At 37.7% G+C, this 19,063-nt stretch overlaps 1 protein-coding gene across 1 annotated transcript in view; it reads left to right on the plus strand.

Annotated features, from left to right (window-relative positions):
- Positions 1-337: 337 nt before the first annotated feature.
- Positions 338-19,063, plus strand: part of SPATA1 (spermatogenesis associated 1) — a 36,417-nt gene continuing 17,691 nt past the window's right edge. The window contains 3 exon segments of the mRNA XM_057499460.1: positions 338-346; positions 10,484-10,590; positions 18,014-18,131. Coding sequence (XP_057355443.1) covers positions 338-346; positions 10,484-10,590; positions 18,014-18,131 — 234 coding nt within the window.

A 19,063-nucleotide genomic window follows, 5' to 3' on the forward strand; every position in this document is an offset into this window, starting at 1 on the left:
CAAGTCTTTACTCAGATCTCACTTTTTACATGAAACCTATTTGGACTATTCTATTTAAAACTGAAACCTGCTCCCTCATTGATCATTCCAACTTTCTTTACCTTGCTCTACTTGTTCTATTGTTGTACTACTTACCACTTTCTAAGGTACTACATAATTTATCAGTGTTTTAAATTTATTGTTTACTGTCTATGCCCCTCACAGGGCAGGGACTAATCTAAGGCAAATGAGTTACTTTCTTTGGGTGCAAAAGCTAAAGGGGCATCAAAAAATTCAGTAATTAAGATAAATATTTTAATACAAGATTTTAAAAAATGAATTAATGCAAAAATCCATGATGAACAAGGTAACATTTTAAGCAAAAATATGAATCAATAGTGCTATACATAGCCATTTAGGAGCCTGAAGCAAAAGGCAAAATATGTATTTTTAAAATGGTTAATAGTTTAATGAAAATATTATTGATGAGTTTGCTTTCATTAAAGCCAAGAAAGTAAAATTATAATAAATTCAGGTTTTGATATAAATGTAATATTTACCCTTTAAATAATGTGAGTTTTAATATATACTTTTTAATATTTTTTCAACTACTGTGTCATTTTGTAATAAATTAACCACTTAAAAATATATTTTTTTAGAAATATTTATATAGGGATTCATATTTTGCCTTTGGCCTCAGGGTCCATTAGTACTGTATTTAAATTTATGAAATTTTGCTCTTCATGAATTTTTTGCATGGAATAGATTTTTTTAATTGTTACTTGATTACTGAGGTTTTGGTGCCCCCTTAAATTTTGCACTTGAGGTAGGTGCATCACTATTCTCACCCTCTTGTCTGATACCTCATTAGAATGTAAACTACATGTAGGCAAGCATCTTTGTTTTCTTCAATGTATAATCGCTTAGTGCCTAGAATGTGCTGGCAGATAGTAGCCACTCAGTGAATATTTGTTGAATGAATGAATAAATAAAAATTCACCATAATTTAATTTACATGAAAAAATATTTCAGAGGCCAAGAAATGTTTTATTGACTATTTTCTTTATATTGCCTATCCATTCAGTTATGGAATTTAAATCTTTACAAACAGCTTAAATTATAGTTCATGAATTATTATAACAATTTTTGAAGTAATTTACTTGGTTTATAAGTTCAAGAAATATTTTTCTCCTGTAAAATATTAATACATTTATACAAACAGTAAGGTTATTTTTACCTCAGACTTCTGTAGGTTTTACAAATTTTGATAGTGTAGCTACTAAATATTATAGTTTTAATAGTATAGTGTGAACTATTAATATATAATATATCTAAGGAATTATCTAAATGCTCTGGTGTTCAAAATGCAGCATATGGCAAACTTCACTATCAGAGCTATACAAACATCTTAAATTGTTGGTTAATATTCTGTCACCAAATGTATAGAAGTAATTTACTTGGTATATAAAAACAGCTTTAGCAAAACATTTGGATCAAGAATCATTCTCGGGAGGAGGGGCGGAAGATGGCGGCGTGAGTAGAGCAGCGGAAATCTCCTCCCAAAACCACATATATCTATGAAAATATAACAAAGACAACCCTTCCTAGAATAAAGACAAGAGGACACAGGACAATATCCAGACCACATCCGCACCTGCGAGAACCCAGCGCCTCGCGAAGGGGGTAAGATACAAGCCCCGGCCCCGCGGGAGCCGAGCGCCCCTCCCCCCAGCTCTGGGCGGGAGAAGAGCAGGCAGAGCGGGAGGGAGACGGAGCCCAGGGCTGCCGAGCACCCAGCCCCAGCCATCGGGGCCAGAGTGCAGGGCCCTCGATACTGGGAAAACAGGGCAGCAAGAACAGTGAGCAGGCTCTGGAGGCTGGGCGACAGAGGACATAAGAAAAGCGCGCGACCATTTTTTTTTTGCTTTTTTGCTGTTTTGTTTTGGCGAGGGCTTTTTGGAAGTCTTAAAGGGATAGGGACCCCAATACTAGGGAAAAAGCGCAGAAAGACCCGTGAGCAGAGGCCTGAGGCTGGCACCAGAGAATAAAGAAAAACGAACGACCACCTTTTTTTTTTTTTTTTAATTAAAAACTTTTTTTTTTTTTTAATTAAAAAATTTTTTTTTCTCTTTTTTTTTTTTGGTGGGCGTTGTTTTGTTTTGGCAGGTGCTTTTTGGAAGTCTTAAAGGGGCAGGGCGGGTCACTTAATCCAGAGGTAGGAAATCCGGGATCTCTGGGCACCCTAACCCCTGGGCTGAGGGAGCAGGGAGGCCCCTTACGGAGATAAATAACCTCCCAGCCGCTCCTGCTCCAACGCGACTCCACCATTTTGGAGTAGCTGCCTGAGCCAGGCCACGCCCACAGCAACAGTGGAGATTAACTCCATAGCAGCTGGGCAGGAAGCAGAAACCCTGTCTGCGCACAGCTGCACAGCACAAGCCACTAGAGGTCGCTGTTCTCCCAGGAGAGGAGGGCCACAAACCAACAAGAAAGGAAGTCCTTCCAGCCGTCACTCGTCCCAGTTCTGCAGACTATTCCTATCACCATGAAAAGGCAAAGCTACAGGCAGACAAAGATCACAGAGACAACACCAGAGAAGGAGACAGACCTAACCAGTCTCCCTGAAAAAGAATTCAAAATAAGAATCATAAACATGCTGACAGAGATGCAGAGAAATACGCAAGAGAAATGGGATGAAGTCCGGAAGGAGATCACAGATGCCAGAAAGGAGATCGCAGAAATGAAACAAACTCTGGAAGGGTTTATAAGCAGAATGGATAGAATGCAAGAGGCCATTGATGGAATTGAAATCAGAGAACAGGAACGCATAGAAGCTGACATAGAGAGAGACAAAAGGATCTCCAGGAATGAAACAATATTAAGAGAACTGTGTGACCAATCCAAAAGGAACAATATCCGTATTATAGGGGTCTCAGAAGAAGAAGAGAGAGGAAAAGAGATGGAAAGTATCTTAGAAGAAATAATTGCTGAAAACTTCCCCACACTGGGGGAGGAAGTAATCGAACAGACCACAGAAATACACAGAACCCCCAACAGAAAGGATCCAAGAAGGGCAACACCAAGACACATAATAATTAAAATGGCAAAGATCAAGGACAAGGAAAGAGTGTTAAAGGCAGCTAGAGAGAAAAAGGTCACCTATAAAGGGAAACCCATCAGGCTAACGTCAGATTTCTCAACAGAAACCCTACAGGCCAGAAGAGAATGGCATGATATATTTAATACAATGAAACAGAACGGCCTTCAACCAAGGATACTGTATCCAGCACGACTATCATTCAAATATGACGGTGGGATTAAACAATTCCCAGACAAACAAAACGTGAGGGAATTTGCTTTCCACAAACCACCTCTACAGAACATCTTACAGGGACTGCTCTAGATGGGAGCACTCCTAGAAAGAGCACAGGACAAAACACCCAACATATGAAGAATCGAGGAGGAGGAACAAGAAGGGAGAGAAGAAAAGAATCTCCAGACAGTGTATATAAAAGCTCAATAAGTGAGCTAAGTTAGGCAGTAAGATACTAAAGAGGCTAACCTTGAACCTTTGGTAACCACGAATTTAAAGCCTGCAATGGCAATAAGTACATATCTTTCAATAGTCACCCTAAATGTTAATGGGTTGAATGCACCAATCAAAAGACACAGAGTAACAGAATGGATAAAAAAGCAAGACCCATCTATATGCTGCTTACAAGAAACTCACCTCAAACCCAAAGACATATACAGACTAAAAGTCAAGGGATGGAAAAACATATTTCAAGCAAACAACAGTGAGAAGAAAGCAGGGGTTGCAGTACTAATATCAGACAAAATAGACTTCAAAACAAAGAAAGTAACAAGAGATAAAGAAGGACACTACATAATGATAAAGGGCTCAGTCAAACAAGAGGATATAACCATTCTAAATATATATGCACCCAACACAGGAGCACCAGCATATCTGAAACAAATACTAACAGAACTAAAGGGGGATATAGACTGCAATGCATTCATTCTAGGAGACTTCAAGACACCACTCACCCCAAAGGATAGATCCACTGGGCAGAAAATAAATAAGGACACGGAAGCACTGAACAACACAGTAGAGCAGATGGACCTAATAGACATCTATAGAACTCTACATCCAAAAGCAGCGGGATATACATTCTTCTCAAGTGCACATGGAACATTCTCCAGAATAGACCACATACTAGGCCACAAAAAGAGCCTCAGAAAATTCCTAAAGATTGAAATCCTACCAACCAACTTTTCAGACCACAAAGGCATAAAACTAGAAATAAACTGTACAAAGAAAGCAAAGAGGCTCACAAACACATGGAGGCTTAACAACACGCTCCTAAATAATCAATGGATCAATGACCAAATCAAAATGGAGATCCAGCAATATATGGAAACAAATGACAACAATAACACAAAGCCCCAACTTCTGTGGGACACAGCAAAAGCAGTCTTAAGAGGAAAGTATATAGCAATCCAAGCATATTTAAAAAAGGAAGAGCAATCCCAAATGAATGGTCTAATGTCACAATTATCGAAATTGGAAAAAGAAGAACAGATGAGGCCTAAGGTCAGCAGAAGGAGGGACATAATAAAGATCAGAGAAGAAATAAATAAAATTGAGAAGAATAAAACAATAGCAAAAATCAATGAAACCAAGAGCTGGTTCTTCGAGAAAATAAACAAAATAGATAAGCCTCTAGCCAGACTTATTAAGAAGAAAAGAGAGTCAACACAAATCAACAGTATCAGAAACGAGAAAGGAAAAATCATGACGGACCCCACGGAAATGCAAAGAATTATTGGAGAATACTATGAAAACCTATATGCTAACAAGCTGGGAAACCTAGGAGAAATGGACAACTTCCTAGAAAAATACAACCTTCCAAGATTGACCCACGAAGAAACAGAAAATCTAAACAGACCAATTACCAGCAACGAAATTGAAGCAGTAATCAAAAAACTACCAAAGAACAAAACCCCCGGGCCAGATGGATTTACCTCGGAATTTTATCAGACATACAGGGAAGACATAATACCCATTCTCCTTAAAGTTTTCCAAAAAATAGAGGAGGAGGGGATACTCCCAAACTCATTCTATGAAACTAACATCACCCTAATACCAAAACCAGGCAAAGACCCCACCAAAAAAGAAAACTACAGACCAATATCCCTGATGAACGTAGATGCAAAAATACTCAACAAAATATTAGCAAACCGAATTCAAAAATACATCAAAAGGATCATACACCATGACCAAGTGGGATTCATCCCAGGGATGCAAGGATGTTACAACATTCGAAAGTCCATCAACATCATCCACCACATCAACAAAAAGAAAGACAAAAACCACATGATCATCTCCATAGATGCTGAAAAAGCATTTGACAAAGTTCAACATCCATTCATGTTAAAAACTCTCAGCAAAATGGGAATAGAGGGCAAGTACCTCAACATAATAAAGGCCATCTATGATAAACCCACAGCCAACATTATATTGAACAGCGAGAAGCTGAAAGCATTTCCGCTGAGATCGGGAACTAGACAGGGATGCCCACTCTCTCCACTGTTATTTAACATAGTACTGGAGGTCCTAGCCACGGCAATCAGTAAAAATAAAGAAATACAAGGAATCCAGATTGGTAAAGAAGAAGTTAAACTGTCACTATTTGCAGATGACATGATACTGTACATAAAAAACCCTAAAGACTCCACCCCAAAACTACTAGAACTGATATCGGAATAGAGCAAAGTTGCAGGATACAAAATCAACACACAGAAATCTGTGGCTTTCCTATATACTAACAATGAACCAACAGAAAGAGAAATCAGGAAAACAATTCCATTCACAATTGCATCAAAAAGAATAAAATACCTAGGAATAAACCTAACCAAAGAAGTGAAAGACTTATACTCTGAAAACTACAAGTCACTCTTAAGAGAAATTAAAGGGGACACTAACAGATGGAAACTCATCCCATGCTCGTGGCTAGGAAGAATTAATATCGTTAAAATGGCCATCCTGCCCAAAGCAATATACAGATTTGATGCAATCCCTATGAAACTACCAGCAACATTCTTCAATGAACTGGAACAAATAATTCAAAAATTCATATGGAAACACCAAAGACCCCGAATAGCCAAAGCAATCCTGAGAAAGAAGAATAAAGTAGGGGGAATCTCACTCCCCAACTTCAAGCTCTACTATAAAGCCTTAGTAATCAAGACAATTTGGTACTGGCACAAGAGCAGAGCCACAGACCAATGGAACAGACTAGAGAATCCAGACATTAACCCAGACATATATGGTCAATTAATATTTGATAAAGGAGCCATGGACATACAATGGCGAAATGACAGTCTCTTCAACAGGTGGTGCTGGCAAAACTGGACAGCTACATGTAGGAGAATGAAACTGGACCATTGTCTAACCCCATATACAAAAGTAAACTCAAAATGGATCAAAGACCTGAATGTAAGCCATGAAACCATTAAACTCTTGGAAGAAAACATAGGCAAAAACCTCTTAGACATAAACATGAGTGACCTCTTCTTGAACATATCTCCCCGGGCAAGGAAAACAACAGCAAAAATGAGTAAGTGGGACTATATTAAGCTGAAAAGCTTCTGTACAGCAAAAGACACCATCAATAGAACAAGAAGGATCCCTACAGTATGGGAGAATATATTTGAAAATGACACATCCAATAAAGGCTTGACGTCCAGAATATATAAGGAGCTCACACGCCTCAACAAACAAAAAACAAATAACCCAATTAAAAAATGGGCAGAGGAACTGAACAGACAGTTCTCCAAAAAAGAAATACAGATGGCCAACAGACACATGAAAAGATGCTCCACATCGCTAATTATCAGAGAAATGCAAATTAAAACTACAATGAGGTATCACCTCACACCAGTAAGGATGGCTGCCATCCAAAAGACAAACAACAACAAATGTTGGCGAGGCTGTGGAGAAAGGGGGACCCTCCTACACTGCTGGTGGGAATGTAAGTTAGTTCAACCATTGTGGAAAGCAGTATGGAGGTACATCAAAATGCTCAAAACAGACTTACCATTTGACCCAGGAATTCCACTCCTAGGAATTTACCCTAAGAACGCAGCAATCAAGTTTGAGAAAGACAGATGCACCCCTATGTTTATTGCAGCACTATTTACAATAGCCAAGAATTGGAAGCAACCTAAATGTCCATCAATAGATGAATGGATAAAGAAGATGTGGTACATATACACAATGGAATACTACTCAGCCATAAGAAAAGGGCAAATCCAATAATTTGCAGCAACATGGATGGAGCTGGAGGGTATTATGCTCAGTGAAAGAAGCCAAGCGGAGAAAGAGAAATACCAAATGATTTCACTTATCTGTGGAATATAAGAACAAAGGAAAAACTGAAGGAACAAAACAGCAGCAGAATCACAGAACTCAAGAATGGACTAACAGGTACTAAAGGGAAAGGGACTGGAGAGGATGGGTGGGTAGGGAGGGATAAGGGGGGGAGAAGTAGGGGGATATTAAGATTAACAGGCATGGGGGGGTAGGAGAAAAGGGAGGGCTGTACAACACAGAGAAGGCAAGTAGTGATTCTACAACATTTTGCTATGCTGATGGACAGTGACTGTAAAGGGGTTTATAGGGGAGACCTGGTATAGGGGAGAGCCTAGTAAACATAATATTCGTCATGTAAGTGTAGATTAGTGATACCAAAAACAAAGCAAAAAAAAAAAAAAGGGGGCACTTCCTGTGTGGTAACCTCCAACGAGTTCTACACAAGGGTATAAAGGGCATATAAAAGTGTAGGCAAAGGGTCTGTTTGTGTTTATACAGAGGATCAAAGCCTAATTGGGCTACTCCGAAAATGAACTAAGATACGATATGAAAAAGAACTTCCAACATCTGCACTCTCTGGAAGACTCATGCCAGAAGATGATCATCAAAAAACCCCAACAAAGATCCACGCACTGCTATAGCTGTAGATGCCCTCATCCCAGCAGTTCCTGGACTTGCCATGGGAATGAGGAAGGAGATATCTAAGCTGGCCTGTGCATACAGTAAAACAACAAATTTGACTGGATCTATACTGTTGGAACTCAACCAAGAATTTGGAGAAGTGCAAATTGTAGTGCTCCAAAGTCTTACAACTACAGACTATTTACTGTTAAAAGAACATATGGCATGTGAACAGTCCCCAGGAATGGGTTGTTTTAATTTGTCTGATTTCTCTCAGACTGTTCAAGTTCAGTTGGACAATATCCACCATATCATAGATAAGTTTTCACAAATGCCTAAGGTGCCTAACTGGTTTTCTTGGTTTCACTGGAGATGGCTGGTAATTACAGATATGCTTTGGTTATGTAACTATACTCCTATTATGTTAATGTGTGTGCACAATTTAAGTAGTAGCTTAAAACCTATATATGCTGAAGTTACTCTACAAGAAGATATGTCAAAGAAATAATCAATCTTCCCATGTTTTCTTCCGCCTGCTACTTCTATAGCTTTTCTTCTTCCTTCCTAATTACAACCCTTAAATAGAATTTGTGCCTCATATCAAATTTACCGAGTATCATAAATCTTCCAATTGGTAAAGATACCTCAAGACAAATGCTGGGCATAGAAGCCACAGGGCATAAATATGCAAAGAAGTAAAAAGCTAACCTTTTCAAACAATAAGGCTTCCCTCTCACTTACCAACTTCACATTTCCCTGTATGGCCCCGGAAGATGACTGGTTAGCCAGAGACGGGTAAGATTCCTCAAGGGAGGAACAACCTAAGACAGGCACAGTCGCAGGGGGCCCATCAGGTGAGAAACTGGGGATCAACAGAGGTGAGGCTTAGAACCTCACCCCCCCTGTTCTGAGAGAAATCTTCTGCATACGTGGATGTTTTATTGCCCTGGTCGAGCTTGGATTAACACACAGTCTACAGGCACACACCTGATCATCTACATTTGCTCTCTTACAACACTAAACTATGTTTTCTACCTTTATCTCGTATCTACCTACCACTTCAGCATTTTATTAAAAATAATAATAATAAAGAGAGAAATGTGGTATCCACATATAAATCAAGTATAAAAACCAAATGAGTATTCATATTTGAACTGACTGTTTATAGTTCATAATGCATGAGCAAAACCGAAAGTTTCTGTGATGACTGCCCTTGTACTGTTCACTATGTAACTTATTCATTATGTAAGAATTTGTTCTACATGTAAGAACTTGTTTGTTATGCCTCAGAAGATTGGAGACTGACGAAAATTAGGCTTGGGGTGGATTAATGATTGTGCATTGAGCATTGACTCCCCTATACAGAATTTTATTGTCGTTAACAACCATTTGATCAATAAATATGAGAGATGCCCTCACAAAAAAAAAAAAAAAAAAAAAAAAAGGACAGACTTCCAATGGTAAAATAAATAAGTAACCAGGATGTAATGTATAGCATAAGGAATATAGTCAAGATATTGTAACAGCTTGGTAGGGTGATAGCTGGAACCTAGAATTATGTATATAAATGTTCTACCACTGTGTTGTACACTTGAAACTAATGTAATGTAATACTGTGAGTCAACTACCCTTCAATAAAAAATAATTATTTAAAAAAAAAAAAAAAGAATCATTCTCATTGCCTATAAATTTACTAATATTAATAGGTCATATTTACTTAAAATTTTTTAAGTTTTCAGATTTTAAATTGTAGAGTATAATTATTTAAGTTCTTTGACTTTCAATATGCAGTGAGTGTCAAACTTCATTAGACTAAACAATAAGGCTATAGTTGCTGTAATTGTTCTGTTTCTGTTATAATAATCAAAACATTCTTCTAAATAGATTCTAATTGAGGTCATAAAAAAATAATAATAGAAAACAAGATGGTAAAAACAAGCTAAACTTACAATCAGGCCCTGTGTAAGAACAAGTATTCCTTTCCCCATCACTCGTCAGGAATAAGTTCTACCTAAAATTCTGGAAAACAAAGACATTTCCCAAACCACAATATTCACACTTTTGCAGGTGCTGTGAGCTAATAATCATTACAACTGTTTTAGGGAGGCAATATGTAAAGGATAAGGACTCCACAAGGTCACCCCCAGGAAATTGAATAGGTAGGGATTGAGGGAGAGAAAATGTTGGTATAAAACAACTGATCTTGGCAGTCTAGCACTCTTATGGCAAGCCACAGAAAGAACACTACTGGTATGTCAGAGATGTTAGGGTAATCTAGGACCACATCTAAGACATTGTTTCGAAAGGGAGATGGGTTCCAAGTGCCAAATATCTAACTTAAGAACAATATTTTGGCTTTTCATTTTGTTTATTTGTGTTTGTTAGGAAGGATGCATGCGTTACATGTTTATTTCAATTATGGTTATTAAACTTAAAACTCTAGAGGACATCAATTAATTTTTTTCACTTTAAAAATATTTTAACTGATGTTCTTCTCAATTTATTCAGTTGGTGGAACTTCATGTTTTCTATGTCCCTGAAGGATCGTGGAACTATAAGTTAAATACCATTTCAATAGAAGTTGTTAACAAATTCATTTCAGCTAGATTTATAAGGCAACTATTTTGTGGTCATGTTATAACTGAATACTGTCAGTAAGTAGTGCTATATAACAGTTAAATAAAAAATTCTGTAGGAAAGATGTCACTTAGCCATGTTACTGTCACCCAGAAAACAAGGTATAAGCTGGATATTACTATGTTTATAGACAAAGAGAATTAAGAGAGAGCTTATCAGATTTTATAAACCTGTTGAAGAGCTGGAAAAACAGTATATCCACAATGACTTTTGCACTGAACTGTTTAAAAATAGAAACAGAATATATGTATATGTGCATGTACACCTGTATGTATGTGCATATATATTTTCACATTCACAAAAACACATGACACTATATGATCTGACTGCCTGTTGTTATTTCTCCTGAGCTTTTTAATCTTCTCCATCACTTTCTTCAGGCACACTAACCTCCTTTCTGCTCTGACACATCAGATATGGCCCTACCTCATGACCCTCTATTTGCCGTTCCAGTCTAGAACACTCTTTGTGCCTTTACATCTGCTATCTCATCTCCTTCAGGTCTTTATTCAGATATTACTTTTTTTTAGATATTCTATCTTTTTTTTTTTTTATAATTTTATTTTGGTATCATTAATCTATAGTTACATGAAGGACATTATGTTTACTAGACTCCTCCCTTCACCAAGTCCCCCCCACATCCCCATTCACAGTCACTGTCCATCAATATAGTAAGATGCTGTAAAATCACTACTTGTCTTCTCTGTGTTGCACAGCCATCCCCGTGCCCCCCACACACACTATACATGCTAATCGTAATGCCCCCTTTCTTTTTTTCCTGCCCTTATCAATTCCTTCCCACCCGTCCTCTACAGTCCCTTTCCCTTTGGTAACTATTAGTCCATTCTTGGGTTCTGTGCTTCTGCTGCTGTGTTGTTCCTTCAGTTTCCCTTTGTTCTTATACTCCACATATGAGTGAAATCATTTGGTACTTATCTTTCTCTGCCTGGCTTATTTCACTGGGCATAATACCCTCTAGCTCCATCCATGTTGTTGCGAATGGTAGGATTTTTTTTTTCTTATGGCTGAATAATATTCCATTGTGTATCTGTACCACATCTTCTTTATCCATTCATCTACTGATGGACATTTAGGTTGCTTCCATATCTTGGCTATTGTAAATAGTGCAGTGATAAACATAGGGGTGCATATGTCTTTTTGAATCTGAGGAGTTGTATTCTTTGGGTAAATTCCAATGAATGGAATTCCTGGGTCAAATGGTATTTCTATTTTGAGCATTTTGAGGAACCTTCATACTGCTTTCCACAATGGTTGAACTAATTTACATTCCCACCAGCAGTGTAGGAGGTTTCCCTTTCTCCACAACCTCGCCAACATTTGTTGTTGTTTGTCTTTTAGATGGTAGCCATCCTTACTGGTGTGAGATGATATCTCATTGTAGTTTTAATTTGCATTTCTCTGATGACAAGCAATGTGGAGCATCTTTTCATGTGTCTGTTGGCCATCTGCATTTCTTCTTTAGAGAACTGTCTATTCAGCTCCTCTGCCCATTTTTTAATTGGGTTATTTGCTTTTTGTTTGTTGAGGTGCATGAGCTCTTTATATATTTTGGATGTCAACCCTTTATCGGATCTGTCATTTATGAATATATTCTCCCATACTGTAGGATACCTTTTTGTTCTATTGATGGTGTCCTTTGCTGTACAGAAGCTTTACAGCTTGATATAGTCCCACTTGTTCATTTTTGCTTTTGTTTCCCTTGCCTGGGGAGATATGTTCAAGAAGAGGTCACTCATGTTTATGTCTAAGAGATTTTTGCCTATGTTTTTTTCTAAGAGTTTTATGGTTTCATGACTTACATTCAAGTCCTTGATCCATTTCGAATTTACTTTCGTGTGTGGGGTTAGACAGTGATCCAGTTTCATTCTCTTACATGTAGCTGTCCAGTTTTGCCAGCACCATCTGTTGAAGAGACTGTCATTTCCCCATTGTATGTCCATGGCCCCTTTATCAAATATTAGTTGACCATATATGTTTGGGTTAATGTTTGGAGTCTTTGTTCTGTTCCATTGGTCTGTGGCTCTGTTCTTGTGCCAGTACCAAATTGTCTTGATTACTGTAGCTTTGTAGTAGAGCTTGAAGTTGGGGAGTGAGATCCCCCCCACTTTATTCTTCCTTCTCAGGATTGCTTTGGCTATTTGGGGTCTTTGGTGTTTCCATATGAATTTTTGAATTATTTGTTCCAGTTCATTGAAGAATGTTGCTGGTAGTTTGATAGGGATTGCATCGAATCTGTATATTGCTTTGGGCAGGATGGCCATTTTGACGATATTAATTCTTCCTAGCCACGAGCATGGGATGAGTTTCCATTTGTTAGTGACCTCTTTAATTTCTCTTAAGAGTGTCTTATAGTTTTCAGGGTATACGTCTTTCACCTCCTTGGTTAGGTTTATTCCTAGGTATTTTATTCTTTTTGATGCTATTGTGAATGGAATTGTCTTCCTGATTTCTCTTTCTATTAGTTTATTGTTAGTGTATAGGAAAGCCACAGATTTCTGTGTGTTAATTTTGTATCCTGCAACTTTGCTGAATTCCAATATTAGCTCTAGTAGTTTTGGAGTGGAGTCTTTAGGTTTTTAATGTACAATATCATGTCATCTGCAAATAGTGACAGTTTAACTTCTTCTTTACCAATCTGGATTCCTTGTATTTCTTTGTTTTGTCTAATTGCCGTGGCTAGGACCTCCAGTATTATGTTGAATAACAGTGGGGATAGTGGGCATCCCTGTCTTGTTCCCGATCTCAGAGGAAAAGCTTTCAGCTTCTCGCTGTTCAGTATGATGTTGGTTATGGGTTTATCATATATGGCCTTTATTATGTTGAGGTACTTGCCCTCTATACCCATTTTGTTGAGAGTTTTTATCATGAATGGATGTTGAACTGTATCGAATGCTTTTTCAGCATCTATGGAGATGATCATGTGGTTTTTGTCTTTCTTTTTGTTGATGTGGTGGATGATGTTAATGGATTTTCGAATGTTGTACCATCCTTGCATCCCTGGGATGAATCCCACTTGGTCATGGTGTAGGATCCTTTTGATGTATTTTTGAATTCGGTTTGCTAATATTTTGTTCAGTATTTTTGCATCTACGTTCATCAGGAATATTGGTCTGTAGTTTTCTTTTTTGGTGGGGTCTTTGCCTGGTTTTGGTATTAGGGTGATGTTGGCTTCATAGAAGGAGTTTGGGAGTATTCCCTCCTCTTCCATTTTTTGGAAAACTTTAAGGAGAATGGGTATTATGTCTTCTCTGTATGTCTGATAAAATTCTGAGGTAAATCCATGTGGCCTGGGGTTTTGTTCTTTGGTAGTTTTTTGATTACCGCTTCAATTTCGTTGCTGATAACTGGTCTGTTTAGATTTTCTGTTTCCTTCTGGGTCAGTCTTGGAAGATTGTATTTTTCTAGGAAGTCCATTTCTCCTAGGTTTCCCAGCTTGTTAGCATATAGGTTTTCATAGTAATCTCTAATAATTCTTTGTATTTATGTGGGGTCCGTCATGATTTTTCCTTTCTCGTTTCTGTTTCTGTTGATTTGTGTTGACTCTCTTTTCCTCTTAATAAGTCTGGCTAGAAGCTTATCTATTTTGTTTATTCTCTTGAAGAACCAGCTCTTGATTTCATTGATTTTTGCTATTGTTTTATCCTTCTCAATTTTATTTATTTCTTCTCTGATCTTTATTATGTCCCTCCTTCTGCTGACCTTAGGCCTCATTTGTTCTTCTTCTTCCAATTTCGATAATTGTGACATTAGACCATTCATTTGGGATTGTTCTTCCTTCTTTAAATATGCCTGGATTGCTATATACTTTCCTCTTAAGACTGCTTTTGCTGTATCCCACAGTAGTTGGGGCTTTGTGTTGTTGTTGTCATTTGTTTCCATATATTGCTGGATCTCCATTTTGATTTGGTCATTGATCCATTGATTATTTAGGAGCGTGTTGTTAAGCCTCCATGTGTTTGTGAGCCTTTTTGCTTTCTTTGTACAATTTATTTCTAGTTTTATGCCTTTGTGGTCTGAAAAGTTGGTTGGTAGGATTTCAATCTTTTGGAATTTATGGAGGCTCTTTTTGTGGCCTAGTATGTGGTCTATTCTGGAGAATGTTCCATGTGCACTTGAGAAGAATGTGTATCCTGTTGCTTTTGGATGTAGAGTTCTGTAGATGTCTATTAGGTCTATTAGGTCCTTCTGTTCTAGTGTGTTGTTCAGTGCCTCTGTGTCCTTACTTATTTTCTGTCTGGTGGATCTGTCCTTTGGAGTGAGTGGTGTGTTGAAGTTTCCCAGAATGAATGCATTGCATTCTATTTCCTCCTTTAATTCTGTTAGTATTTGTTTCACATATATATTGGTGCTCCTGTATTGTGTGCATATATATTTATAATGGTTATATCCTCTTGTTGGACTGAGCCTTTTATCATTATGTAATGTCCTTCTTTATCTTTTGTTACTTTCTTTATTTTGAAGTCTATTTTGTCTGATACTAGCATTACAACACCTGCTTTTTTCTCTCTGTTGTTTGCATGAAATATCTTTTTCCATCCCTTTACTTTAAGTCTGTGCATGTCTTTGGGTTTGAGGTGAGTCTCTTGTAAGCAGCATATGGATGGATTTTGCTTTTTTGTCCATTCTATTACTCTGTGTCTTTTGATTGGTGCACTCAGTCCATTTACATTTAGGGTGATTATTGAAAAGTATGTACTTATTGCCATTGCAGGCTTTAAGTTTGTGGTTACCAAAGGTTCAAGGTTACCTTCTTTACTATCTTACTGTCTAACTTAACTCACTTATTGAGCTATTATAAACACGGTCTGATGATTCTTTATTTCTCTCCCTTCTTATTCCTTCTCCTCCCTTCTTCATATGTTGGGTGTTTTTTTCTGTGCTCTTTTTAGAAGTGCTCCCATCTAGAGCAGTCCCTGTAAGATGCCCTGTAGAGGTGGTTTGTGGGAGGCAAATTCCCTTAACTTTTGCTTGTCTGGGAATTGTTTAATCCCTCCTTCATATTTAAATGATAATCATGCTGGATACAGTATTCTTGGTTTGAGGCCCTTCTGTTTCATTGCATTAAGTATATCATGCAATTCTTTTCTGGCCTGTAGGGTTTCTGTTGAGATGTCTGATGATAGCCTGATGGGTTTTCCTTTGTAGGTGATCTTTTTTTTCTCTCTGGCTGCCTTTAATACTTTGTCCTTGTCTTTGATCTTTGCCATTTTAATTATTATGTGTCTTGGTGTTGCCCTCCTTGGATCCCTTGTCATGGGAGTTCTGTGTACCTCTGTGGTCTGAGAGGCCATTTCCTCCCCTAGTTTGGGGAAGTTTTCAGGAATTATTTCTTCAAAGACACTTTCTATCCCTTTTTCTCTCTCTTCTTATTCTGGTACCCCTATAATGTGGATATTGTTCCATTTCGATTGGTCACATAGTTCTCTTCAAATTCTTTCATTCCTGGAGATCCTTTTATCTCTCTCTGCATCAGCTTCTCTGCATTCCTGTTCTCTGTTTCCTAGTCCATTAATGGTTTCTTGCATCTCATCCATTCTGTTTTGAAGTCCTTCCAGAGCTTGCTTTATTTCTGTATTCTCCCTCCTTAGTTCTTGCATATTTCTCTGCAAGTCCATCAGCATGGTTATGAATTTTGTTTTGAATTCTTTTTCAGGAATACTGGTTAAATCTATCTCCCCAGGTTCCTTCTCAGGGGAAGATATAGAAGATGTCAAAGCTGTCTGGGTTAGTCTTGTCTGGATCAAATTTTCTTGCCTCTTCATGTTGATAGGTGCAGTGGAGTGCTATTGATGCATCTATCAGCTGGGAGAGTCAAGCCTCTTTCTACTTGGCTCCTGGCCTTTCTTTACTGGGACAACTCCAACCCCTAGTGGCTTGTGTTGGGCAATTGCGTGTAGACTGGGTCTCTGTATCTTGCCTGGCCAGTATTGAGGAAGCTCCCTTGCTGTGGGCATGGCCAGCCTCAGGCTGCTGTTCTGCTATGGCGGGGCCCTGGAGGGGTAATGGACGGGGGGCTGTTTGGCTGTTTACCTCCGTGAGGGGTCTCAGAGCTGTTGCCCAGGGGGTTAGTGCACCTGGAATTCCCTGGAATTTCCAGCTGCTGGACTGTGACCCAGGATGCTTCTGTTCAGCTATGGGGGCCCTGTCCCTTTAAGACTTTCAAAAAGCACTCACTTTTCTTTGTCACAAGGGCTCCGGCTTTGGGACCCATGCAAAGGTCTTACTGTCCTGTTTCCCTAGTATCCAGCACCCCACACACGCACTGTTTCTGCGCTCTGGTGCGGATGGCTAGGGCTGGGTGTTTAGCAGTCCTGGGCTCCCTCTCCCTCACTGCTCTGACTCCTCTCCTCCCACCAGGAGCTCAGATGAGAGGCATTTGGGTCCCGCCAGGCTGCGGCTGCTATCTTACCCCTTTCACCAAGCGCTGGGTTCTCGCAGGTGTGGATGTAGTCTGGCTGTTGTCCTGTGTCTTCTGGTCTCTCTTTTAGGGATAGTTGTATTTGTTGTATTTTCAAAAATATATATGTTTTTGGGAGGAGATTCCCACTGTCCTACTCATGCTGCCATCTTGGCTCCACCTCTAGATCTTCTCTTATTACTGTATTTTAAATTGCAGCTACCTTCCCCTCCCTGCTTTATTTTTTCCATTGTACTTAGCAGTGTATTATGAATTATATATTTTTCTTTTTTGTTAATTTTTCTCTTCCATTGCTAGATTGTAAGATCTATAAGTGCAAAGATTTGTTTGGTTGATTGTTATATTCCCACCCCTTAGAACAATAGTTGACACATAGTAGGTCTTCAATAAATATTTGTTGATTGAATAAATTAATTCTGTCTCCCATAAGATCCTAGGAAAGTGAGAACTCAGAACAATGGCATAAGTGATAGCTTTAGATTTTAAATGTTGAGGAATGAACTATCCCTAATGAGCAAAGATGTGGACTCTGACAACAACTGATAATCAAGGAAATTTTTAAACATTAGTTAATACAGTCAAAGTTCCAAAATAAATATCTGAGATTAAATCATTCTTTAAAATATGTATAAAAGTATATAAATTCCATAGGAAATGTTTGTTTTAACAATAAAATTTGGAGGTGCATAAGAAAAGTAGATAAGCATTTTGCTTTTTGGTGTGAAAAGGACTTTTACAAACTATTCATTTGCATAATTTTAAAAGGCAGACTTTTAATCATTTATTTAAAAAGTAATATTTACTGAAGGCATATGAAGTGTCAGGCAATGTAGAAACATATTAAACGATATGTGATACATTAAATTAGTATGATGTTTGAGATAGCTGACTAAAGTTATTGAAACTCTAGTAGATCTGAAACATTTTGTTTTACATTATAAGGCAATGTCATGCTATTTCAGAGTATCTCCTCACCTTACTTTACAAGCCCTGAGGGAGCATCTCTATGGGTTCCTTGGTGAAGATGCTATTGCAGAAAAACTTTTGTTTCTGAAATCCATTGGAAACAATCTAGCTGTGGTAAATTTTCTTATTTTTTTTTCTCCTCTGGTTAAAGACAAGCATACCTTAACAAATTATGTTTCTTAAATGCTTATCAACTCAACTCCTTAACATGCTATGAGATATGTAACCTCAATAAAAATGAAGTGGAAATATCACTTATGCACCCAGATCATCAAGAAAAGGTGGGTCTTACTGGCATATTATTGGGCATTAAAACAATGAGGGCATAAAAAAATGCATGTAAATTTCCTTGGAAAGAAAAGGAAGACAGATTTAAAATGTGATCATATAAATAACAATGCATTTTAAAATAAATCATAATGTTAAAAGCTTTTTAAACAAGTAGTTGTTTTTGTAGAAATATGGATTCTCTTTGCTTATGCCACAGCTAACCTCATTTGGTATGAAATGATGTGACGCCAACATTTTTTTTTTTTGTATCAACATTAAAAACTTTTTGTATTATCTGTTGAACACTCCTATTTGTAGTTGCTATGATTTAGTGGTAGATTTTCTAAGTAGAGAGTTTTCCTAACTGAAATTCTTAATCCAGCAAACCATCAGATCTTAATGTTTCAGGTTTGTCATATCTACATAAGGTTTATTTAATCAAGATTTTTCCATATTGAAGCTCTTTGAGAATGAAGTATATTACTATTCCATTCTAGTTAACATGTTTTATCATTACTATGTATTTATGTGATTTTTGTTTAACATCAAACTCTGCCATGTGAGCAGGGACTTTATTTTATTCACTATTGTATTTATAGCCAGTGCCTAACAAAGTGTTTAGCATTTAGAGGTATTTAAATGTTTATTGAACAAATTAAATAATGAATGATGATGGAAAAGATAAACATTCTGTGCAAAGTAATACTATAGATGATTTTTTATGTGGAATTCTTGGGACCAGCAACTAGACTTGGCGTTTTTGTCATTAGTTCTAT

This window comes from Manis pentadactyla, chromosome 4 (genome assembly GCF_030020395.1).
Source record: "Manis pentadactyla isolate mManPen7 chromosome 4, mManPen7.hap1, whole genome shotgun sequence".
Taxonomy (NCBI): domain Eukaryota; kingdom Metazoa; phylum Chordata; class Mammalia; order Pholidota; family Manidae; genus Manis; species Manis pentadactyla.